This window comes from Taeniopygia guttata, chromosome 3 (genome assembly GCF_048771995.1).
Source record: "Taeniopygia guttata chromosome 3, bTaeGut7.mat, whole genome shotgun sequence".
Classification (NCBI taxonomy): Eukaryota; Metazoa; Chordata; class Aves; order Passeriformes; family Estrildidae; genus Taeniopygia; species Taeniopygia guttata.
In genome coordinates this window covers 25,947,005-25,974,456 of record NC_133027.1, presented here as the reverse complement: position 1 = coordinate 25,974,456, position 27,452 = coordinate 25,947,005, and the positions used below count along the sequence as shown (strand labels likewise).

Here is a 27,452-nt window from a genome sequence, read left to right as displayed (position 1 = left end):
TCGAAGCACTATTCCAGAGAGTCATTTTAGTTCTCAAGGGGGTTGTAATCCTGATCTCCTCCTACCCATCAAAATACAGGCAGCGTTGCTGTGACTGCTGCTTTGGGTACTTGGTACCTGGGAGCCAGGTGTACAAAACTGCCACATATGTGTTCTTTATCAGGTCTCTATAATGTTTCTGAGTAGATTTTTTTTATTTCTTCCTCATGAGTTGAGATCAGAAAGAGTGGCCTTCAAAGATTGCCATTGCTGATACAGCATTTATACCAGTGTCATGTGCATCTAAAAATGTAGGAAATGTACAGCTCAGGACAGATGTGTGAATCTACACAAATAAGAGAGAGCACAGTGTTACCATTTTTACCCCTTCTTTTCAGCTTTTGAAAGGCTAAAATAAACTAATAAATATAAAAAATATTTTGTATGCTTAACTACAAAATTTCATAATTTATAGAAGTTTTTCTAATATATATTTTATTATCACATATGTACAACAGGCTGGCTTTCAGGAATAGCCTTAAAAAGCATAAGCAACAGAGTAGTTCATCTGTGACTTTTATAATGGGCCATAAATGTTTCAGAAGAATGGTCTGGCGAGGGACTTCTTGACTCATATTTTGTTCTGCAGGCTCTGAAAACAAAGAATGTGCATGTATTTAACAATAAACTATACAGCTTTTGGTTTGAACTTTGGCTTAATTGAAATCAGTGGCAATGATGAACACTGTGGTATAAAATAATCCCCTTTGTTGTTATTAATGCATTGTTCTTTTTTCCATTTTCTGTATTCTTTAAATCTGAATTTTCTTTATATGCTGATATTCCTGTAACTGCAAACCTAAAGAGAAAGCCTCTGTTCCCATATATCCTTGACTTGCCTTTTGCATTTTTCTACAATTCTTCTTTGATCTGCCTCGGAATTTAATAATGCAATTTGACTCAATATCCCTCCCACTATATATAGCTCCTGCTACATCATGTTCTGTTACCAATCATCTGACAGTGTAATTCTTGAAATCTGGCCATTTAATTTGGTCCAAGAAAATGTATCATTTAAGAAAAAGCCATGTTCATTTAACTAAGTGAATGCACATTTCTGTTTTCTTACCAAGCATTGGTGTATGGGCAGTTTCTCATATAAAGGGAGGGAGGGAGGGAAGGAGAGAGGGGGAAAAAGAAAGGATGGCAGGGACAGTGGGTGTTGTTTACAGACTCCTATGAGCAAAAATGGCATTTGGCAAGAATATTAGCTACAATAGCAGCATTCACTATTTGGTTTCTAAATATGCTATAATGCTGCATATTCTCATTTCCTTTTTGCATTACCCCTGCCTGCTATGGGGCTAGGAACATAGTCTCACAGAATTTTTGAATTCAGATTTCACCTTCCCCTGCCACGGGACAGGAAATGAAACCTCCCAAAGCCTGGGATCTCTGCATGAATGGAGGGCATTGTAGATACCTATCGTATTTCACTCTTCCCTGCTGACACCCACAATGTCAGTTCTTTCCATCACTGGGGCATGCTGGACTGTTTTTAAAGACAATCATAATGTCCACCTTTTAACGAAGTCAAAACGTTTTATTTTCTGTTTTTTCAATTTCCTAGAACCAGTGATTAATATCCCTATCAAATTACCTGATCTTTAGGAGAGTCAACAGGACTATTCCTAGGATAAGAGCTATGCAGGAGGAGTAAGCAATAATGTAGACAGTTTCACCTAAAAATAAAAACAGAAAACAGAAATTAAAAATTTGCTATTTTAGTAATAAGAATCAGATTTGATATCTGTATTGGAAATAATACACATATGAGCAAAACTAGCTATCAGTTTTGACAAAAGTAATTAAAAGGAGGGAAAAGACCTGTATGTCAGTGGTAGGAATAATTCTACCTTTGCCATTTTGTCAAATGTAATTTTCAGACTTCTTTTAGTAAATACGAGCTCCAATAGCACTTAATATGTATAGCAGTACCTTTAACTCTGCTACAGGGGAGCAGCTTGTTAATATGATTTTTATTTTGGAATATTCTCCCTATTGATTTTAAAATGTTAATTTTATTATTTGTATCAGAGCAGACTTTGCTCTTACTTATCAACTAGACTTATTTTTCTTTTTCACATATTACTGTAGTTACAGTGTGGAGCAATACATCACCTGGAATCAAATTAACGTAAAATGGGATTTAACAGTGTTTTTCTGGGCTCCATACCCATGGAGTTTCCTTTTTCTATTAGGTTTCTCACCAAAAAGTCACTTAGGTGGCTTATGTGCTAAAAATTCCAACTGTTGAAAAACTGGGAGCTGTTACAAATTTTGTTTTCCAAAGGAGGAGTAACTTTTTTTCTCCATTGGTTTTGATCATATATCTGAAGGAAACATTTCAGTAGAAAGTGAAATATAAGCCCTGGACACGGGATGGAAGAGGTGTGACAAGTGGCCACAAATGCAGATTCACAAGCATAAAACATGAGGCCTTTCTGTGACTTTCCTGTTGCACTGATTCTGTTGTCTTTGTACAATCAGATAATTTTTTTTTATATAGGAATTCAAATGCAGAGGGCCCTAGCTGCTCCTGAGCTTCTCTGTCTTACAAAGCCAGTGGAACATTCCCTAAGGAAGGAATGGATCTCTGGAGGCATCACTGAGCCCCTTATCTGGGCTGTAGAAGGCCATCTTCTGGTCTCTGAATAAGTTATCAGTTATTGTAGGTTCCATATTTTATGTGCATGCACTCACAAACCCTAAATGAGACATTTCTGTGTACAGTGCCTACATGCAGCAGGTGTAGCATATCTTATAATACAAGCACAGGTGGTGCTTCCCAGCAGCCCTGGGAAGAGAGAGTGAATATGTTGTCCACAGCAGTGAAAACAAGGAGCTGAGCAGGTGTTGGACCTGCCTGGCTTTCATTTTAGGATGGTGCTCACTTTTCTAAAAAAACTACCCGAAGTTCAAGTTTTCCAATGTAAAAAAATGAAAGCAGTGAGCAAACCACCACGGTTTTCACAAATGGAATTCCATTCAATTTAATCCAGTAACCTACTGGAAGATACTTAATACGGTGAATTTTTGAAGAAAGAGGGGTGAGGTCTATCTTAGAGAAGGACTTCTAATAATGTCTATTAAAAACTACATCAGCAGTTGGTCTAGCTCTCAAGTTACAGCATTTTTTTAATATGATGGGTTTTAGCAAAAGAGTAATTTGTAGGCCCTTTTCTCAGTTTCTGAGTGAATTGTACATGCAGATATTTTTGAAAACTTTTTACAAGTGTAGGACCAGTTGTAGGGGCAACAGTTTCTTACTTTTTTTGAAGTGGAAAGTGACTTTCACACATATTTTAGGCAAACAGAAGCTTTTAAAGTATGTCACCACAAAAATTATTATATCTAACAGATTATATATTGTACAGTCATGGATGGTTAAAAATGGGCTAATAAATTTTCAACAGAACATTGTGATTTTTTTGTTATTAAATTTGTAAAAGGTGATTCATTTCAATCAAACAAAACACTGAAGAGAATTTTTTTTCTATTTTTTTGACAAAAGCTGAAAAAATGCTATGTTTTTGATAAATTGCTGGATTCAGTTGCATCAGGAACAAAGAGGGATTTTGGTGAATCTTACTCTACTGTGGATCTACCTGCTTAGGTATAGCTAGTGCACATTCATTGAACAGATTGATCCCAGCTTCTGCTCAGAGGTTTCTTGGCTACCTGCAGCTTGTCATGGGGTTTTTTTCTACATTTATAAAACTGTCAGACTGACAGTGTTTGATACCTTACACATTAAAGTCACTGGAGCTGAACTAATCTCAGTTCCCACAGCAGCTGGTATACTTACAGATAAACTCTGCCAATTACTTGTTTATCAAAACACTCTGCTCCTCGGCAGGAAATATATGATAACACTACAATTTGAGACAAAATTTCAACAGTTTTGGATCAAGTCCAGTTTTATTGTATCTCACAAGAATAGGGTAAGTGTTCTGTATTTCTAGCTTCCTCTTCCATAAACAACCCACAACTTAGCCTTAAAGCTCCATGGTGATGAAAACAAATCCTTATCTTCCCACATGAATCATTTTTCAAACCAAAATGCAGCAGTCTTTAAAATTATTTGGATCTGTAAAGTCATTGATATCATTTGCATAGGATAAAGCCAAAACCAGGCTGAAGATGCATAATTAGGTAGGCATATTAGAAGTTTAGGGAGGTTTTATTTCATTTATAACTTTTTGATATTGTTTCCAAAAAGAGATCAAATTCAAGCTTACAGGAAAAGTCTAACTTATATGGTTCTGACTCTGCCCACATCACATCTTGTTAATAGAGTTGTATCAGCCCAAAGATGACTCTGTTGGCCTGCTCCCTCCTGAGAATGTGAATGTGTTTAAATTCAGTCCAGATTTTTACAAAATCCTGGTATCACATTTTTTACACCAAACTTGGAATAATAATTTTTCAACTTCCATGGTTCTAATTATTTACAAATATATTCAAATATATTTATATATGCTTAGATTTATTATTTCTTGTGAAAGACTAATTCTATTAAAGCAAAAATTATCCAATTGAGTGATTTGCAATGCTGCTGAGTAGAATAGAGAAATCGAACTGGTTTTTCAAACAGTATATTTTAAAGTATAAGCCTAAGAAAAAGCTGAAGATATCAGCTGATGACTGAGTTTCTTCTGAGCATGTTCATCTGTGGAAGGCCATTCATTTAATCTGGTGAAAGAGTTCCTTGTATCTTTCAATTACTAAGTAAAGGATTCTTCTGAGATTTTTATGTAGACACATCAGTAGATTTTATCTTGTGTTTTTCGAGCAGAAAATAGCTAAGAAGCCAATATCTTCAAAATCCTTCACACACGTGGAAGGCCATATTTGACAACTTAACTGTTTTGCCTCTATGCCCTGAATGCTTCTTGGGATTTGATTTCATTAAAGATAAATATTTTGTGAAGATGATAACCCCCTTTGCAGCCTGAGTAATGCACATTTATTAGCATAGGAATCTAAGACACTGAGTTAGATTTTTGGCAGTGGGATTTATGAAACAATTTGCAGTATGGTTTTCACCATCAGGCAGATATCCTGAATCAAATTCTTCTTGACCTGGCTTCCTATGCTACTTTTATGGCTTAAATTTCCCATCTCATGTACATGACAGCTACAATAGAAAGAATATTTTATTGTATGGTTTAGGCTAGTCACCATCTTTTAATTTTTCTAAAGCCATCCAAAGTTCTTTAAGACTTCAGGTAAAGGTTTTTGGAAAGTATTCAGACTTCAATGTGAACAGAATTAACTGGGTGCAGGCTGCTTCTTGCAAATATTTATCTGAATCTCTGAGTGAAATGTAAAATGCATTTTACCCACTGAAAGGGTGTGCAGCTAGAACTAGTCACAGGGGTGCAATATCTCACATTTTGCATTTTCTCACTTAGTGAAGTGTTTCTTGTATTATGACTTGCATTATTTAACCACTAGAGTCTCATTCCAACTAGGGATTCAGGCTCCCTTTGTAATTGGCAAGGAGAAAATACTTTCATCAAATGCAGTCCAAAAAGATTGGACTACTCTTCCTTTGAGGGTTCCTGACTTTCTTCTCTGGCTACACAGAGCACTTGGATGACATGCATGATTCTTAAGTAACTTTAATGCTAACGCTACAGCCAAATGCTTAGTTATGCACACACAGATCTCAGGAATCCATTCCCTTAACGCATTTTTATATCCTTTTTATCCCCTATACAGGTTGCCCACTTCAGCAATATTTGAAGGATGGAGAGGTTAGAAGTCACTGCATTTTCTACTGCATGCAGAGATTGAATTATTTTTTTCACAGTTAAAAGTGTTCTGTAGGAACAGTTCTGGGAACTAATTTGTAGTATTAGTCTGGAGAATTGTAATCTGCCCTGCACAAGGTAGAACAGATCATTCTCATTAGAGGTGATATTTGTGCATTAAGCTCTTTAGAGTTCTCACTCTGTAATTGGGCCCCTCAAAAAGAAATATAAAATAATATTATTTCAGCAATGAAAACATTTGTATATTAATTCAATATCCTTTAACTTTATGTTGCTTAATTTCCTACTGTTAATGCATGGAAATAAAAGCAGCTGCAGCTCTTCAGCCCGTGGAATACTGTGTACCTTTCTGTTGTGTAAGAAGGTAGAGTCTGATGAAGTGTAACACAAACCCCTTCTCAGACCACTTACTGTGGATTATAATTTTGTTGTTGTAACTACTACAAAAAGTCAAGAGAGATGGAAGTAAGTGTGACATCAAAGATAATAATTTGTATTACACATTATGACTACTACTCTCTAATGACTGTACAGAGAATCAGGCTCTGGCAGGCTTAATAGCTTAATTTTCCCCAATTATAATCCAGTGATTGTGAGACATCTATTTCAAAACCATTTGTCAGAGTAATTGGTTTAGTCTGATTAACTTTATTTTGTGGATATATAAGCTAAGCCAAACAGGTAGGGGGGTTTCCAGACCAAATGAAGGAGCAACAGGTCGAGCCCACTCGCCTGAACCCACCCAAGGAGAGCAGTGCTGTGGAAATCATGGGGTGACTTGCTCAGACTCACCATTATTTGAAGAAGAGTGGAGCTGTGCTCTGGAAATCTTTTCCCCTGGCATTTCTGTATTTACCCAGTGAAAACCTATCTTTTGAATAGAAATTTGACCTGGATATTGGAAAGAAAATATCCATTTAAAATATTACTTTTAAATAATAATATAAGTGAATATTGTTTGATATTTTGCTAATAGTCACATAATTTATAAAGGAAGATATTTAAAAATATTGTTAACTGATATTTGATGAGCAAATTGAAGGAGTGCATAATAGTTCTTCCTTCCACCTCGGTTTTTCTTATGAATGACAAGCATGCTTTGAAAATATTCTCTGCCACAAAAGAGCTTAAAATTCTCTTTTCACATAAACTATTTTAAAAATAGTCCCATCAAAAGAATTGGGTACACCAAACCAATAAAGAAGTGTGAGAAAGGGGTAGCAGTCTGAAGTAATTTCCACAAGGCAGAGTTTATTCTCCAGCTGCATTGCTAGACCCCAACAAATTTTTCAGAAAGGTCTCTCCTCTCAGTGGGCATAATTTCATGAATATATCTGAAAATACATATCTTCTGTTAAAATGAAAAATAAGAGGTTTACTTCAGTAGTATAGTTTACAGAGTAGAAGGCTAAATCATACAAGCAGAAGGCTAAACCATCTGCTCCCCCACATGAACAGCAAGATGAGGAATTTTTGTAATATAGGAAAGGCACAATTTGCATCATGGAAGATTGTCCAAATAACAATGGACTAAACCTACCTGTAATTTGGGTTTTCTTCTGTGAGATCCAAAAGTACAACCAAAACTCAAAATATTTTGGAAACTTAAATTTTTTCTTTCCCTGACTGACATTTTTTTTATTTCTGTTGAGACACTGATCTTACATTGGCAATGATCCACACTGTGCTGCTGCTTCACACAGCAGTTCTTGCCTTTTACTGAGTCTGCAGCAAATGCAGTCCTGTGAGCACAGCCTCAAGGGTAAGCACTTGTAGCAAAGGCAGTGCCATGCAATGGTAGGAAGATGAGATGGTGTGAACACGGCCGTGGGTCTGGTCACACCAGTTCTAGAGGCAAAGACCCCATTCTCAAACCCGGAGTATTTACCTATTGAGAAATATTTCAGTTAAAGATCATTGCCACTGTAAGAGCGAAAGTCAGCCAAGGCTCACCACCAGGCCGGAGGAGTAAGTCAGCACATGGGGTTGGGTGGGCACTGTAGAGTAGTCACTCCACATCTCTGTACTGCCACGCAGAGAATGGCATTAAAAGCATGCTGTATAAGAAAACCCATAATCATCACTACCATCATGTTTAGCTGCATTACAACTAGACATCTAGGAAAAAAAAAAAGCAAGAATAATAATAAGCTGGAAGTGGTCTGTAGAGTAGGTACTGGTCCACCAAAGGCTCTGGATCCCCAAGTTCTTTTTGTTTAACTGCCAGGAAATTGTTGTAGAAACATAAGCTTCTGTTCTTCAGTCCCAATTAGATTAGGGGAGTTTCAATCACAAAAATCCTCAAACCATTTTATCCTGAGACTGCTTCAGGGAATGGCAAAAGCTCGTCAGCAATTATTTGATTATTCAGACATGAGGATCAATTTTTTGCTTTGTAGGTTAAGAAATAACTAGCACAATGATGTGTTCACTCATTTGGACTGTTAAATTCAGCCCTAAAACAAGCAAGTAAACAATATTCATCAGCAAAATCACTGCCAGAAGTCTCAAGTCTAAGTGTGTTACGTTATCACTTTTCCAGGGGAGTTATAAAATTTTTAATATTTTCTCAGAGTCTGGATTTGAGTAATGATTAACTAAACTAAGAGAAAAGTTTCAGCAACTTGGTTTTAATTTTTGGGTAGCCTTTGAGTGACATGAAAAAAAACAACACCCTTATCAGTGGTACTGTTTTGGTTTCTAGAACTAAAAGAGTATCTACTTCATGCAATGAAATGCATGCATGCAATCCATGTATGTTTTCAAAATACTGTCCATCGGGTAAAACTATGAAAGAATCATTTCTTTTCATTGAAATCTTTAGGTATCATTACTTCTCCCAAGTGGGTTTAAGACTATATATAATTTTGGAGTATACATGTAGAAGATAGCTGGTATAGGGCAGGATGCACTAGTGAGTAATATTTTCTAAAAGGATTTATATTGAAAAATCATTGGTGTGATAAGTCAGAGATTTGAGGAGAAGAGATTATTTTGGTCTTTGTTCTGGTTGGTGGACCAGATGTTTGCATGCAGCTAGAGCACTGCAGAGGCTGCAGATGAACCTTCAGGTTCAGTTTATACTGCAGGAAACCAGGAACCAGCCTATGATAGAAAACCACCCTGTGATGTGACCCATGGCAAAATAAGTGAGGACAAAGAGGAGCTTTGCTTTAAAGGCACTTTACAAATTCAGACTAAAACATTAATATTTCCTCCCATATTGCCATTTATTGCATTAACAAATCTCTAAACCAAAGGCTTGGCAAGCACATGTGTATTTAACAAAAATATTTAGCTAATTAAGCACATGAAAGTCATTGCTGGATCTGAGAAAGTACCTATAGTTCATCTCAATTATACCCACTGTTTTTACTGAAGACCAAATCCTAAAGCTGCTTTAAACAATTGAAGCTATTTTCTGCAGAATGAATTCTGTTGCTAAATATGTGTAATGTTTACTAATATTCAGAATCCAAGAAGAAAAGAAAAAAATCCTAGATGCTACTTTGTATTATTAGTAAAATCAGTGTACCAAAGTACTACATTAAGCCAAGAACAGGATGACTTTGGACTTTTCTAATCTGCATATTAATATGGACTCTAGAAATTATTTATTTATTTCAGAAAATTCAAGTAATGAGACTTGTAGTCAATTTCATTGGTTTACTACTATAATAATTTTTCCCCACACCAGAGAAAGAAAACTCTATGTCCAATTTTTGTTTTGATTTGTGTTTTAAAAAACCCACAGCTACAGATCTTGCTGAAACCAGTGGTAGCAAAGATACAGCAAAGATTTTCATGTAAATTAGAATCTTAATTATCTTTAAAACTAATTGTTCTGTAAAGTTGTAAGTGTTACTCACGTAAGTCACTGAAGCAGGATTTGCTGTGCAGCATGTGATGGAAGAGCTCACACAAAGGCTGCTCCACAAGAGGCAGATTTTGGCAGGTGCACTCCACGTGCAGCATCGTGCCCCAGCTGCTGACATAGGCTGCTTTGCAATCAGCGTTGGCAGAACAGGACATACCATCCTTGAGTAAAGTTTCAAGACAAGATTCATCATTATAACATTTTTTTGTCACGTGTCTCCAACACTTTGACCGAAAAGTTGTGTATTTTTTCCTGGTAGGAAAAAAAACCAGAAAAACAAAAGAAGTGTACAATGACACTTTAACAAATGTGATTTCATAAACAGACATTTAATTAACACCACTAAAAGAGAGTGTATTTCCAAAGTACCACTTAAGCCTTAAAAATCAGTGATAGCTGTCATGAATTCTGCTGTGATGTTGAGAAAAAGCAACTGCACTTCTAATCAGTACCTGTTTCCCAGAGTCCAGAAAAAACAGTGTTAATTCCAACAGTCTCAGATACTCAGAGAAATGTGAATACAGGAATTAGACCAGTCATCACAATGAAACCACACCAGGTGCTGTTCTAGTGGATCAGTTTTTGAGCAGTGTGAAGGAAGAATAAACATTCAACTTATTTTGCATTAAATAATCTACATTGAATGTCAACCTCTTGGCCTCCCAAATGCTAACACAAATATCAAAGGCTCAGGAAAACGTACAACTCAGTGAACTTAAAGATAAATTGATAGCAGAGATACATTACATGAAGAAAAAATGTGTTATCCAGTTCAATAATATCAAATTATTTCCATTTATTTGCTGTTAGAATGGAATAAAATGGGCCTTTAATGCACTGTATATGGAAATAGAAAATATCCATTATAAATTAACTAAAAAATATGTAGATAATAATTAAAAATATATCATATTAAATTTTAGGGGATAATAAATGTAAAGTCTAGTATATTTTACATTAAGTTATTAAAATATTCCTCCTTAATCATATAGATTGGTTATTAATTTGCTGTTGATATTGTGTAGGAGCCACAAGCATGACACATAGAAAAGCATGGACAGTTGCAATACTGGCTATACATTTTTTGTAAATATTTTCATTCCACAAGCAAAGGTTTCAAAGCAGATACCACCTCTGTTCTAATGGAATTATTTTCATTCACCTCCTGACTTATGGATGTGACTAGCTATCATTCAGAGACTAATTTTGCTAATTATATGCATTTATTGTCAGTGCCAGGAAACATTTGTGTTCCCAAAATGATGGGGAATTTAACCATAATGACATTACAGGTTTATACATGTACAGACATACATTTATAGCCCCTTGGCCATTCTCAATGACATCAATCTGAATAATCTGCACAAAACCAAAACCATCTCTTGTCCTCCTAGTTTATTGACTGAAGGTTAATTTGAGCACAACTTTGAGGTAAAATTCAACTCTAATCCACAAGGCGACTACACTGAAAAACAAAGTGGGCCAATTGACGGTCCATAAAAAGAGGCAATTTAGTTGAACTACAAATATGGGTAACCCTGTTGCATGTTAAAAAAAACCCCGAAAACCCAGAAACTTTGAATAGGCATTATCCTTCATGAGTTTGGTGGTCTGAGCATGTTTCAGGCCAGATTTTTGAAAGCTTTTTGTGAGTATCCTTGAGATGAAGAGAATAAGATAAAAGTTTTTTGAACAGGCCAAGATGGTTGCATGGCTGTTGGGTACAAAGGGTCAGACTCTGCCCTCGAAAGGTAATTGCTTTTGCCAAACAAACTTTGTCTGGTCTGCTGCACAACTTGGGCAAATTGCTGGAGGGCAAAGGTGCAGACAGGCAGGTGTTATCTGAAGAGAGTGGTAATGAAAATATGCAATAGCATAGTTTGTCCAGCAGAAGTGGTGTTAAGTGTCATGATACAGGCAGAAGAAAAGGCCCCATTAGATTCTAAACCTTTCTGAAAATTAATCATTTCAGTTTACTTGTGGGATTACTTCTGGAATTACCACAGTTGATCCAAACATCTGTGAAGATGTCAAACCCAGCAGATACAGCGCAGAAAATAATCTTGTTATAGCTGGGATATATAGAGCATAATAAAAATTGTTTGACCAAATCATTATTAAAAAGCACCTTAGTGGGCAAAATACTTCCACTCACCTGCACAATTCATTCTCTTCACACATGTGGATTACATTCAGACATGATGGGGTCGGAACTATTGTAACTGCACAGGGCTTGCCATGGAGAAGTTCTTTGGCTCTGTGACAGGATTCATCATGCTGGATACAGTCACAAAATATCATCATTTGGGCAACTTCAAAAGGCATGTTTCTATAGAAGAACCTTATGGCTGCTTGACATCCTTCCACGTTGCACTTCTTATTTACTAAGCAAACTTTAAGGTACAGGGACAACTGTTTGTTACACACTTCATCTTCAACGCACTCCCTGTTCACATCCAAACAGCTCCTGTTCGTTGTGTACGCTAAAACAAACGACAGGTTTTAAAATAAAATCTCAAGAAAATTTTTCTCAAGTGATGACTAGTAGGTGTCCTGTCTACAACATTTCCTGTAAATCAGGCTTGAATCCCAAAACTCTGATTCAGCTCTTCCTTCTTTCTTGGTTCTTTTAAGCCTGTTGAGTTACTGCATACTTCTTTCTTGCACTGCTTGCACTGCTCACAAGCCATCCTCCTGAAACAGCTGAAATCTTCAGTGTATAGTCTTATGCTAGTCTAAATAATAAGTAACGAAGAAGAGAATATAAATGACATTTTTGTGCTTTTTACATCAGTTTTAGTATTTTGAGACCATGAAATAAGCCTTCCAAAAATATCTAGAAAATTCTAGACCCTAAAATGTTTATGGGATAAGATTTGCCTCTGTAAATCTGACAGAATCATGATAGTTACCTGATTTACATTTGCATTACTTGATTGCTACCTGTTACATTTTTGGGTTCTTCTCTACCCAGTGCCATAACTGAAGATATGTTGGATCTATATACATCTGCTCATCCATTTGAATGAAAAATATTAATTTTAATCTGAATGTACATTGTACACTGTCTGAAAACTGAGCTAAAATTATTTATTAGGATTCATAAGTAAATTCAGACTTACCTTGTTTGGAGAGAGTAGATAAACCCCATTGTAATTTTGTTTCCATGCTAATATTGTCTAGAAGAAAAAGATACAGGTACAGGCATAAATTGTAAATAATATCTTGGCTTTTTAATTTTAAAGTATTGGCTGTCTTGCTGGCATAGTGCCAGGAGTAAAAGTAAACAAGAATAAAAGAAATTAGTTTGACCAAATAGAACCCACTAACAAATTCTAAACCCGCTATTACATATATTCATAAGTTTATGGGTAAAAGCACAGTTTTTCAAAGGCTGCTGCTAACATTTTTTTACATAATTATAGATCCTGTGAACTCATGAACAGTTTTTTAAATCTTCTCAGTGTATTATAAAGTCAGATTTCTTGTGAATAAATAAAAGCCAGGGGCCGCAATGTGTTTATCAGCTTCCAAGTTCAACTAACTGCTTCACATGACCTAAAGTCAAGGTTGGCAGACAATTCTTGCTATTAGAAAATTATTTTTGTTGGTCTTATACTGTTTCTAGTTATGGTGAAAAACTAAAGCTGACTGATTTATCAAATCAGTCAAATTTATCAAATTTAACTGACTGGTTGTATCAAGTTAACACATTGAAGAACTACAGTATTTGCACTCAGGCTATCATTTTCTATCAGATTGTGAATTTATTTATACATAAACCTCCTAAAATGATCTTGTTTCCAATGCTGAATTGCAAATGGGCAAGAAAACCTTTTCCACAGACTGTGGATATTACTTCTATGTACAAAAGCATTCATGGAAGAGCACGAACCTGTGTCAGTGACCAGATTTTTCTCACCCTCAACATCAGCATTATAGTCATCATCACTGCCATCATTGTCACTAGCTCCTGAGGCTTGGCTCTCCTGAGAATATTGTAAACAAGGGTTGTTAAATGTTTCCTTCCAGATTAGAATGCATCTCGCCTGAAGCGGCTCTGAGCACGTGCACTTCCCCAGAGCAGTTTTGCTCAGTTCTCTCCAGGCTGACAAACACTTTGCAGGCAGGGGGAAGCTGCAGGTGTCGGCAGCTGCCTGGCACGCCCGCTGGAAGCTCCAGAGCGCGGCGGAGCAGCGCGGCTCCTCCCGGCAGCGCCGCCTCGCCACGCCGCAGTCGCTCTCCGGCTCCTCGGAGCGCCTTTGGTCTTCAGGGTCTCTGCGCTGCATAATACTCAGTTCAGTATCCGACCTTGAGAAAGAATGCAAATAGTCTGCAGAAATAGATACAAAATAAATTGAATGGATGATGGATCAACATCGCAGCACAAAAACTCGGGAAAAGGGTACTTGTCTTAATGCATTACAATGAGTGAAACAGCCCTAGTTTAATTTTGAACTGTGTGTAAGCGCATAATAATTCCAGAGTCTAACAAACAAATGAAACTTCCTCATGTTTACTGTGTGCTGTTAGCTGTATAGTACAGTCCACTCTAACAGGTCAACTTCAAAACAGTAGTAAAAAATCCTCACTAAAATTTTAACCTCATATAATTTTAACCACCTACAATTTGGACATATCATGGGTTATCACCTTAAGCAAATGCATCATTTTTGAAGAGAGAATGACAATTCCAGAAGATGGTCAATTCATTACCTAAAATAGCAATTTAAGTTAGGTGGAGAATTACTCCTGAAAGTGCCTAGCAACACCATATGCTATCCTTTGTAGTTAAACTCAACACTACTGTAAGTCCATCCAAACTTGCTCTATAGTGGTGAGAAATGTAATCTCAATTGGCAAAAAAATATAACATTACACCATTTTTCTAGAAGCAAAAGCAACTGTGACATCAACATAAGGTTTCAGATATCCATCCTTCTTATTTGAGGCAAGGAGTTTGGGGCAGATCAGGATGCTATTATTCCCTGTTCAATAAGGCTATATAGTCTAGTATTAGATGAATGTCTAGTCTAGTACTATGATGAATGCTGTGTGATGCCAGTAGGGTGTGATGGATCAGTGCCAGGAATCACTTTGAAACTCACTTTGCAGACTCTCATTCACTGGCTATTTTTGTCTCTTGTGTCAGCTTTGCTAATCATTATGCCAGGAGACTTTGGACCAGAAACTGCAACTTCTTCATGTACTAAGCAATTCTAAATTACAGAGATAAACTTTCTGCAGGGATAACAGTTAGAAAAATAAAAATAAATTGAGTGGAGCTCGACCTGTTGATTTCAATAGAATTTTTAAAAGATGCACTCTACATATTATGTACAGCTTTATGCAGGTGGTGACTATGATGATTTCACATATCCAGTAGCCTCTCCTAGATGAAGTGAAGGTCCTCCTGCAACACAGTGTGACATAACTACACCCCTGTACATCCCCATTCACTCATCCTCCCATTCAGAAGTTACTGACTGCATCTATATACACAACCTAGATCCACTGGCTCTCAAATTTCCCTGGGCATTGAGTAAGCCTCAACACACATTGTGTATTCACTCTTGCTTTCCAGTGGATTCAACAAGAGTTTTAGAAGCCATTTGAATTTCTCACATGCATTTTATTGCTTTTGTTTGTGGCATTTCTTTTATATGCGTGCTGGAGCACAAATATCACAGAAAAGACAAGAGTAATTTTTTGGGGCATTTATCAGACTTGAGAATATGCAAAGAAAGTTGAATCCGCTTAAAATGGTGGTTACAAAATTACTGGGTTTGGTCTTCATACTTACAACTTTATGTTTAGTTACCTTTATTAATGCCGCACAGTTTCCCAAGTAAAGTTGTGATGTTACAGATATCGTCCGTAGTGCAGACACAGTTTCTAAATTCTGGGTATTCATCAGCCAGGACCTGGATTATTCTATTACATCCAACAGTGTCTTCTGCCTTGCATCTATTACCTAGAACTCACCATTAAAATTATAATTTCATTAATGCTTATGAATGCTTAAGGGATATGGTTACATAAAACAGTTCAATTGAAGAAAAAAAAATACTATGCTTTGCCAAGAGAAGACAGTTTGTCATATTTTACAAATTTTAAATAACATTCAAAGTAATATAATAAAGCTGTGGATACAATATTGACTTCTTTTATTTGATCTAATCTATTGCCAGAAAATCTGCTCTCATTCACAAAGTACATAAAACATTATAAACTCACACCTTTTATTTTATGCGGCTAAGGCACTGAGACCAAACTAAAAAGGTGCCTAGGAGTGGGAGAGGCACAGCCTGAGCTGAGGGACTTATCTTGGTCCTGTGTAATAGAAATAAGGTGCCTGGTACAGGGACAGAAACACACAGTGCAGGCTTGAGACACAGAAGGCAGACCCAGCCCCATGATAATGGTGATGAGAATCCCAGGCTGAAGAGATGCTTACTCTGGGTCAGATTCTCTCTCTCATGTGAGGATGGTCTACAAATGCCATTTGGATATTCCCTTGAACCTCCACCCCACAGAACAACATCACTGCCTAAGTTTAAGAATGACAACAAATCTAAAGTAGCGCAAGAATAGTCTGATTTTTAGGATTTTTAGAATAAAATTGAGGGAGAAGTTAACATTAAAAAAATAAGTGTGCAGAAACTTTAGTTTGCTGGCCCAGTTTCAAGTCTGTTTGCATGTGCACTTGGACTCAATGGTAAAGACACTGACACAGAATGTCAGGTGATATTTTCCATATATGTTTGGTGAAAATAAAGAGCGTGTACTAGTTTGTGGTACAAAGGTAAATCAATCAACCCTCTATGACCTAAAAGCTTTTCAAAAAACTTATTATTATTATGATAGTGGGATTGAGTGCATCCTCAGCATATTTGCTGATGACACCAAGCTGTGTGGTGCAGTTAGCACTTCAGAGGGAAGGGATGCCCCTGGAGGGACCCTGACAGGCTTGAGAAGTGAGCCAATGCAAATCCTATGATGTTCAATGATGCAAAGTGCAAAGTCCTACACCTGGGTCATGGCAATCCCATACACACCTGCAGGCTGGGCAGAGAAGGGATTGAGAGTAGCCCTGTAGAATAAGACTTGGGTGCAAAGGTTGATGAAAAAGCCATCATGAGCCGACAGTGAGTGCCCACTCAAAGACAAGTGTGCCCTGGGCTGCATCAAAAGCAGCGTGGCCAGCAGGTGAAAGGAGGTGATTCTACACCTCTACTCTGCTCCCATGACACCCCACCTGGAGTGCTGCATCCAGCTCTGGTGTCCCCAGCATAAGGACATGGACCTTCAGGAGCAAGTCCAGACAAGGGCCAGGAAGTTGATAGTAGGACCGGAGCTCTTTCCCTACAAGGACAGTCTGAGAAAGTTTGGGCTGTTCAGCCTGGAGAAGAGAAGGTCGTGTGGAGACCTCACAACAACTTTCCAGTATCTGAAGGGGCTTAACGGAAGCCAGAGAGGAACTCTGTCAGGAACTGTAGTGACAGAACAAGGACTAATGGGTACAAACTGAAAGAACAGAAATTAGATTTTAGGAAGAAATTTTTTTACTGTGAGGATGATGAGACATTGGAGGTTGCCCAGGGAGGCTGCAAATGCCCCATCCCTGGCAATGCTCAAAGCCAGGTTGATAAGGCCTTGAGCAACCTGGTCTAGTGGGAGGTGTGCCTGCCCATGGCAAGGGGGATTGGGACTAGATGATCTCCAAAGCCCCTTCCAACCCTTAACATTGTGTGATTCTATGATTTATTATTGCTTAAGAAAGTTATACATTGCTTGAGAATGTTACATGTGAAGCAGTGTAATTTAATTTAGATAAATTTTATTTCGTGAAAGCCATGAAATACCTTGTCAAAACAGGTATGTAGCTCCCCAAACCAGCTCATTTCCTCTCTTTTCCTCATAGATACTAAACGTCTGACAATATGTAAGAGAAGCAGTATGTGGCTCAAAAGATCCAGCCAGGTCACAGGGCTGCTGAGGATTGGTTTCAGTCTACTGAGCACACAGGCTGATGTCTCTGCCCTGCAAACGGTGCTGCCTGGCTCCTGCCTTGCTGCTTCCCCACAGGTGTGGAGCAGCAAAGACTCTGCACTCAGTAAAAAAACCTGCAAAGTGTCAAGAAGTCATGTGTCACCAGTGCCATGGGCAAGTTTTGATGTGATTTTAAAATCACTTATATGTTGTTGACACAAATAGCAGTGGAAGGCCGTGGAGGCAAAGCTCTGCAAGAGGAAACACTGCATTTTGCCAGTGCCTGAAGTTATGAGAATCAGCTATTCCTGACTTCACATGCCTGTCCTGATCCCCTTCTAAGGAGGGTTTGGGGGATATATCAAATAATACACTACTAGTGCTGAATGTCACAGGCCAGCAAGAGCTGCAGGTCCCAGCCTCTGCTCCCACTCCACCTCTTGCATCAGCAGAAAAGGAGGTGATGGTGGCTGGGATTGCCGGTACCTCTCCAACCCCATCTTCAACATTCCTTCTGCTTTTTCAGAAGTAGATCATGACCCCTGACCCTTAGCCCTCACAGTTCCAGAAGCCAAGGAACGCAGGAGATTTGTCAAAGGTCACTGACCTAGGGCACTCCCTGACCATAAAAATAGGATGGAAAGGATGTGGTGACATGGCCCATGAAGATGAGTGTGTGGATATTCTACTCTGTGTTTTATCAAATAAGTAAGGGATAATTTAGTAATTTCAGGAAAACATAATCCAGTAGAAAGAGAGCAATAAATTCAGGAGTGACTTGTGTAAAAATTAGCTTATTCACTAAATTTATTACTGTCTTTTTCAAGGCTCAGAGTAGACTATCAAGGGTGAAGGTGAGTAGAATCAACCCCCATACCCCAGTATATTTTGTGCAGCACCCCAGCCTCACTCAGCTCACCTGTGCCCATGACACTGACCAGTCATGGCCAGGAGTCAGGGGCTGTGCTCAGTGATCTCACTGATGGCTGGGGCTGCGGGAGAGGCTGCGGGCTACCAACATGCAAAGGGCACAGACAGAAGCAGGAAGCACGTCAGATTTATGGGGCTCCCTTGCATGACTTCTTGAAAACTGTGTAGAAATAAGCTATTATCAATATTGCTCTGTTTGTACATGGTATTGATTCAGCTGTGGTGAACAGCAGAAAATATTTTATTACTGGTTTTCAATTATTGTTGCTTTACCAGGGATTAGTTCTAGGTAATATATTTTATCTTATACGCATGCTTCTAAGGCATTTACAAAAAAAAAAAAATAAAAAAAAAGCTCTCTCAACCTAATGTTTGGCAGCCATTATTCATAATTTGATTTATTTATAGGTACATAATTCATGTACACAGGGCCAGAGATAGAAGCATGACAGAGTAGAAGCTGACACTCCCAGAGTGATAATCTCTGCTTTTGCTTAATTAGCAAAAGTCATCTCAGTGGGAATTGAATTTGAAGACTATGGTGTGAAGTTTTCTTCTCTAGCACTGGTGAGACCACAGTTTGGATGGATCTCCAGAGATCCCTCCAACCTCAATGAGTCTGTTATTCTAAGAAAAGTAAACTCATCCAGATCTAATGTAAAATGTGATTCCTTAAAATTTAAGTGATCTGAGTTGTTTTTTTCTTTTGAAAACTTTTTCTGTTTCCCATTCAGAAAAATTAAGAAAATTAATACTTATGGTTAAATCAGAGTTCAGATATGCCTTTTTTTTTTTTTACACTGAAATAACAGAAGGAAAACAAACAAATAAACAATCCTACAAACAAACCATAGAAGCTCAAACCTAAAAGTCTTCATTCTGTAGTGCTGAAAATCTTTTGATGTTTTCAAAAAGAAAAATCTTATTTCATCAAAATGTAATATTTCTATCTTTTCTATCCTGACCTGAAAGCTGACTCATAGACATTTTCACACTCTGGTTTTTGTTTTTTTCTTTCCACCATATTTTGGCCACAGAGGCGAAAGAAGGATTGGACCCTGAAGATTATAAACTGAGACTCTGGAAATGCTGCTGGAATATTGGGGAAGCAGTGATGGAAAATTTGACAGGAAAAGGACTGACTTAGGCAGTAGCTTGGAGAGTGTTCCCAGACCTGCACTGAAGAGCAGAAGATGGAGGTCTTGATAATGTACACATTTAACTTTGAGGTTACAGTCTGACAGACTGAGTTACTGAACTCGTACCCTAAAGGATTTTAATTATAATTTGTAGTTAGGTTTTGCATAAATAAGCTAACAAAACAAATATTTACCCAATTCTTTATCGCCTCCAAGGAACATGTTTGTGCTCAAAGGACATTTCCCATTCCTACAGCTCATCCATAAAGTTTCTAGACCTGCACCTGACAGACAGTATAATGTTATTCTTACTAATGCTGCTGCTGCTGCTAGGTTTTCTATCACTGTTTCTGTGGGCTGTCTGAGAGGTACCATCAGCTGTCTGACTGGATTTACATGCTCTGGGATCATGGTACCTAGTAAGCACATTTAGTATAATTTGTCCTAGACCTGACACAATATCAGAGTGCTCTGCAGTGCTGGAGAGTCCTTGCCAAAAGCTATTATCCTAAGGAAACCTACAGATGCAAATCCAAACAAGCAATCATAAGAATAATTACTTCTAGAAGGTTTCTCTGGCCCAGTTACAAATATCATTAATATCAGTGAATAAGTACATAGGCCAATAAGAGAGACAAATGTCATATTATGGGACAATGTTGTACATCCAAAGGGGGGCCACAGAAGTAATCATGTGGCCCACTCCATCCGGCTGCAGGGTATCAAGATTAACAGGCTACTGCACAAATATATATCTTTGTGCTAAGTAGTCCTAGTGCTAATGTGTTCATTAATCATATGAGAGAAACAAATTCAGCTTGTTCTGTTTTTGATTCTAGAAAGCTCATTTTTAGGGCACTTGAGACAGAAATTACTGCATAGTCCAATTTTTTTTTTTTTTTCTAAACAGCAGACATATTTTTGAAACTGTTTCACATCACAATAGAACATGGACCAAAACTCAGCTGCTTTGGGAACTGTTATAACTGTTATATTATCATGTATTTTTCATTTACTTCACCTGTTCTTAAAAGTATTCAGCCATTCTATGCAAAGTGGATAAGTGTCTGGAAAAGACACTAAGAAAGACCCCTAAGAGAATTTTCTACTCTAATTATTTTAAAAATTGTCTTGTGACTTAGGACATTTGGGACATCAAATACATGCAACAGATCAGACAGACAGAGGCATTCATTCAGGTAGCTCACAACAGAGGTGAATGTTTTATCTGTTTCTTATTCTAGTACAAGAATTAAACAATAAGTAACTACTACATTGTTTTGGGTATCGTGTTAGATTATAGAACCATAGAATGGTTTAGATTGGAAGGGACCTTCAACCCCTCTGCCACTGGCAGGGACATCTCCCACTAGACCATCTCCCTCAAAGCCCCGTCCAACCTGACCTTGAACACTGCCAGGGAGGGGACAGATCATCTCCTCCAAATTGTGTAAAACAAAGTTGGAACTTCTTTGTCATTTGCACGCAGGCTTTATTTAACAGATCCCCCAAGAGCCTAATTTCTGCTGAATTCAGACTGAATTCAGACTTCTTGAGTTGATTCAGGCTCTGACTTTGCTCATAGTTCAGAATGAAGAGACAGTGTGATTATTACTACAAGTAACATTGGCCATTGTAAAGGATTTCAGAAGCTCTTTTGCCCTAATTTCTCTCTTTGAAATCTCACTGACTTCATTTAATTACCACAGCAATATTGTAATAAACTATGAATATGCAACCATTCAGCAATTCAAAATTAAGCTATGTACACCATACAGAATTACCTGAAATATTGCAGGCATCTTCAACCACATTCCAGACACTTTCACATCTGTTTCCAGCATTAATACATTGCTCCCTCAAGTGTAGACAGTCAGTAGTCTGGACAGTAGATATACATGTGAAGTAAATGAACAACACTGTAAAAACAGAATATAATGACTATTTAAACCAGTAGATACTGTACTGACCTTTTTCGTTTAAACATAGATTTGAAAAATATAATTTACTATAGGTTTTCTATAGATTCACATTTGCTATCAAATTAAATTTTAGCAGAACAAAGCTTTTGTTCCATTTTGCAACTAGAAATTTAAATTTAAATGTTCAAAGTTTCAGTGTGGCATATTTTGCATTGGTTTCACCCCAGTATTATAAGAGCAACCATAGCTATATATGACATGGGTACATGGATATATAGAAATTGCTGCAGTTCTGATATCCATAATAAATTACAGAAAGAAAGACAGTATAAAATTCAGAGAAAACATCATTTTATTCACATGAAATCTCACCAAGCTAAGCTGTTTAGGAATTCTGTGAATAGAGTGTGTGAAAGAGATTCAACAACTACACAACTGTTAGATAATAAATGTGATTTTATTTAATAAATATAGTACTCTTCACCCTCTTTATTTTTACTTCACAGTTGCATAATTTCTTGAAAGTAACCCCCACATGTATGTCTTTATCTGCTTTCTTGAGTGCATTGAGCCTGCTAATTACATAAAAAAATTCTGGAGGTTTCAAGGCAAAGAATTTTAAAGCAGCACTGTCTGTGACTTGTCAGTAGAAAATTAAATTGCCTTAATAAGAAAGGATAAATCAGCTGGATTTTAGCTCTTTCATTAACATTCCCACGGTAAGACTATCTGTAATCATGTGTCTTTATTTTCTATAAAATTAAGTTTCAGTTACTGATTTCAGGCCTTATTAAACTACCTGCTGAACACCAGATGTGTTTTCTTTAGTTGCTGAAGAAGATAGCATCTCTCTGACAAAATACCTTTTTTTTCATCCCCTGATGTTCAGGTAAGTTCATGTGGAATTTGAGTGATTTCCAGCATTGTTTAATCCCTTGAACATCATTTGCAAGAGGCATGAGATAGTGCTTCAGGATCTGTTCAGACTCTATCCGAAGAAATTAAATTTTTCCAATGATACATTTTAGAATAAGAAATTATATATCAAATGCCCCTCTTGATATCCTCAAAGAGCCACTACTGTTTAGAGTACTGTTTTTGCCATCCCTTCTGGAAATTATTTGCCAGTGATATAATAATGCTGCTGTCGATAAATATGAAGCAACATTTAATACTTTATAATTGACATGTGCCGCAGCATATAGTGTGCCTATGAGACAACAAAGAGGCCACATGTGCTTATTATAGCTGGTGCTAATCTTTCCTCAGTTGTGCATATTCCTGGCAGTTCTCAGATGTGTGCAGGACTGGTGGTGATTTCCAGCCTGAAACACTCCTAGGCTGTGTCTGCTCATCAGCCTTGAGGACACTGATAGGAACAGCTCCTCTTGACCATGAGGTATGTGCTGCTGGCTCTATCCATAGGGATAATTATGGCTTATTATGACAACATTTTAGTTCTAGGACTGTCTCCAAATGTCATTACTCAGGATTTATTCAGATGACAGAAAAAAAAAAAGTTGCCAAATATCTTACAGGGCAAAATGACTGCATATACAAAACAATACAAAATTATAAACCCACAGATTTATTAAGGTATTTTGCTAGAATAAAAAAATATTTTGCTGGATAAAAAAAAATATATATTTTTTAGGTTCTTACACAACAGAAGATTTGCTCATCTGACTAGGATTCACAGCACAAAGTCTCTGTGCTCTCTTCCTCATATTCAGACAGTTTTCAAAGACCAGTGTCTGAAACAGTCAAAACAGGACTGATTGCACAGTCCTGCTACTTTTTGGGGAGTATTTCACACTGCTGCTAATTTTGAACCTACCTGGAAACTGGCCCCAAAATAAGAGATGATGTTTTTGCAAGATAAAGAGCATGATCTATGATTTAAGGCACTTCAGCCTAAAAAAGGGCATCTTTACCTCTAATGACATATTATGGACGGGTCTTTGATTCCTCAGCAGTACAGAGGGGGTACACTGCCAGAAACCTACATGAAACAAACTGTCCTATATGATTTTAGAGTCCAGGGCACTGTAGCTTATGCAGTTCCTTAAACTGACAGTTATTACCTTAGTTGCTCACTTTACTTGTTTACTCTAGTGTTTGGAATACTAAGTGATTCTGCATTAAAGAGTTGAGGGAACCTAAGAGTTAGCTTGTAGCTAAAACTTTTAGAGGAATCCATATTGACAAGAAGACATACATTTAAATTTCTACAGATGTCTGTATTTTTATGCAAAGGCCAATTGATTCACTGGGTAGGTGTAAAATTCTCTGTTCTCTGTAGAATTTGGTGCCTAAAGTTAAAAGGAAGAAGAAAAGGGAACATTTTAGCACCTTGATTTTGCAGACTGGGAACTGAGGAATGGAGGAATTACATTTCCGAATTCTGCAACCCCAAAATAATGTAAATAAGTAACAATGAATATTGGGAAACCAAGCTGTGGTTTTTATCCAATGGCAAGAGCAGCAGGATAACAAGCTCCAAAGGAAAATGGCAAACAACAACTGATATACTTTGAATATAGTTGAAAAGTGATACAAGATAACTTTATTTTAACAAAACCTGCAGCAGAACTCTACCTAAGAAAGACTTTTAACACAGAAATATAAGTTTAGAGTAGTGGGGTGTTAAAGAGAAAAGCAGCATGTATACAGTATATACTGAGGAGAAAAGGAGGACAACAAAAATTAAAACATACTTGTTTCATCATATTCTCCTGTACCAAATCCTTCTGTACCAGCTTTGCTAATTTTCCCCTTTTCTTTGCACTCAAACCCAAAGGAAGTGTCAGCAGCCCTGTGCGCGGCACTTGCAGCACTCAGCGCTCCCCAGCCAGCAAACAAGTGGCTGCTCATTCAGACCAGGCGTCCCAGCCCGTGCCTCGTCCCGCCGCCCTCCCGGGGCTCCCCAGCCCTGGGGCCGAGCCCGGGCCGCCAACCCCCGGCCCCGCCGGGAGACCCGCGGGAGAAGGATCCGCGCGGGAGAAGGAGCCGTGAGGAGCGAGGGAGGGAGGGCAGCCGGGGGCGCGGGGCGAGAAGAAGAACTGCCGGAGCTGCCCGGAGCTGCCCAGAGCTGCCCGGAGCTGCCCGGAGCTGCCCGCCCGCCGCACTTACCGGGGCCGAGGAGCGCGGCCATGGCGGCGCGGGCGCTGCTGCTGCTGCTCGGCGGGGCCGCAGGGCCGGAGCGGGGCCGCCCCTTCAGCACCGGCCCGGGGACAGCGCCCGCCGGCCCCGCCCGCCGCTCCGGGCGGCTCCGTGCGCGGCACAGCCCGGCAGCCACTGCCCCTGCCCCTGCCTCTGCCTCTGCCTCTGCCCCTGCCTCTGCCTCTGCCTCTGCCCCTGCCTCTGCCTCTGCCTCTGCCTCTGCCTCTGCCTCTGCCTCTGCCCCTGCCCCTGCCCCTGCCCCTGCCTCTGCCCCTGCCTCTGCCCCTGCCTCTGCCCCTGCCTCTGCCTCTGCCTCTGCCTCTGCCCCTGCCCCTGCCCCTGCCCCTGCCTCTGCCTCTGCCCCTGCCCCTGCCTCTGCCTCTGCCCCTGCCTCTGCCCCTGCCTCTGCCTCTGCCTCTGCCCCTGCCCCTGCCTCTGCCTCTGCCTCTGCCCCTGCCTCTGCCCCTGCCTCTGCCTCTGCCTCTGCCTCTGCCCCTGCCCCTGCCTCTGCCTCTGCCTCTGCCCCTGCCTCTGCCTCTGCCCCTGCCTCTGCCTCTGCCCCTGCCTCTGCCCCTGCCTCTGCCCCTGCCTCTGCCTCTGCCTCTGCCCCTGCCTCTGCCCCTGCCTCTGCCTCTGCCCCTGCCTCTGCCTCTGCCCCTGCCTCTGCCCCTGCCTCTGCCCCTGCCTCTGCCTCTGCCCCTGCCTCTGCCTCTGCCTCTGCCTCTGCCTCTGCCTCTGCCCCTGCCTCTGCCCACCTCCGGCTGCCAGGGGCAGGGAATGAAGCTTCCCACCCCCGGGAGCGGCCTTGGCTGCCGCTGTCACACCCTCTGCTTACATTTCTTCTCCCGCCACAAGCGCTGAGCCCGACTGCCTCCAGATGAAAAGCACGAGTTCTTCGGCATCTTCCACGGGATCTGGCGCTCTCTCCGCACTTAGTTCTCACTTGGTCTCCAGAGAAACTAACAGAGCAGGACTTTGGCTGCTGCCTATAAGCTCTTTGGGAAACGCCTGTTGCTATGTCCTATCACCCTCTCTAAGCATTTTCAATGCATTATTTTAGAAGTTAATTTGTTTGTTTTAATCTCAAATGTGGAATGAAATCTTGATCAGTTAAGAAGAGAGAAGACCTTTGGAATATGTTGGACGGCAGACCAGAGGAACAAATAATTAATCTATAGTCTAGTCCCAGACTGGACTATGAGTGTAATCTCAGGTGTTCCACTAAAATACCTCAAAATCCAGTTTGCCATACAAGTCAGCAGCTGACTTGGTACTTAACAGTGAAGCAGTCAACCATAAAGAATGCAATCATACACCTGCTGGCTCAGTGTGTGCTCCTTGCTTTTGCAGTGGAAGGAGGAGGAAGCAACAGATCCCTACTGATTTCTCCATGCTACTCATGAATCTTGTTTTCACAAATTTTTAACTGTATTTGGTCCTTAAACGCCTAAACAAAAAGATGTCATAATGTTTCCAGCTTATCTACCAGAGAGACAGATATAGTGGTTGAAATCCTGTCCCTACTGACAAAGCAAAACTTGACCCAAGTCCAGATTTCTGTTATTATTTTTAGCTCAGGAAAAATCGATCTTGCATGTAATTTCTCTTTTTTTTTTTTCTTTTTTTTTTTTTTTTAATTTTACACAGATTTTTAGCTAGTTTCTTAAACGGCATTATTTTTGTAAACTCTTGATGAAAAAATTACTAAATATTTGTTTGTGGTTTTTTAATTGTTCAATAAATAATATATTACTTCACCCAATACACCCAACAGCCACAGAAAAACCTAATTGTCAAGTAGAAAGAACAGCCTGAGAGATTAATATAATTTTAGCTGTGAGACAAATTCTAGGTTGGAAAGCTAAACTTGTCTTTGCCTTGAGCCATTGCAATATGCAGCAGGAGGTCTTAAAGTAATGTTTGGTGTATTCTCCATCCTATAAAACATTCTCCAGGTTAATAACACATACCAATTTTGCTAATATCAGAGCATGAGATGGTTCTCTCTATGTAGTCCAGCAGAAAAGGAAAAACATAGCATTTTGGAGGTGGAGACAGGGAGATATTATCTTGCATTCATTGTGACTGCAAGGCACAGGCTTATCACTACAGTGACAACAGTAAAGGAGAAACAGGTCAGGATATCAGACCTTCAAGACTGTGAAATATGTTGAAAGACAAAGCACCAGAATGATGGTGACACAAGAACTTATATCTGCAGGAACAAATATACTGTGATTTAAACCCTATGTTTAATGCTGCTGTGGACAAGCAGAAACAATGGCATGAGAGCTCCATTTCTCTCCATTTCAGTAGTGGAAGTATTAGAGTAACAAAGCAGCTAGAGGTAACAAAACCCAATCAAGGCTCAGATTTTAGATAACATTCAGTATATATATGCTGGATAAGAAATGTTCATTCATTATACCCTCTCTTCTCACAGCTATTTCTATCTCCATTGCTGGTTATTGCTCACTATTGGGTTTATTTCTCTCAGTGATTATTTTAATTAAAAAACATTTATTGAATTCTGTAAAACAAAAGAAATAAAAGCATAGGAATATGTTTCTCAAAAATATTTATTTTTGAATGAAAGATATTTTCATAAAAA

General features: G+C 38.9%; 1 protein-coding gene across 1 annotated transcript; it reads right to left on the bottom strand.

Moving 5' to 3' along the window:
- Positions 1-372: 372 nt before the first annotated feature.
- On the bottom strand, positions 373-25,048 carry GFRAL (GDNF family receptor alpha like). The gene is made up of 10 exons (XM_030267361.4): positions 24,812-25,048; positions 21,542-21,676; positions 15,518-15,670; positions 13,592-14,029; positions 12,819-12,875; positions 11,852-12,179; positions 9,689-9,948; positions 6,612-6,710; positions 1,640-1,721; positions 373-631 (listed from the first exon to the last, which is right to left on the bottom strand). The coding sequence occupies exons 1-10, from the start codon at positions 24,831-24,833 to the stop codon at positions 544-546; spliced, it is 1,662 nt and encodes a 553-aa protein (XP_030123221.4). The 5' UTR covers positions 24,834-25,048; the 3' UTR covers positions 373-543.
- Between the last annotated feature and the right edge of the window lie 2,404 nt (positions 25,049-27,452).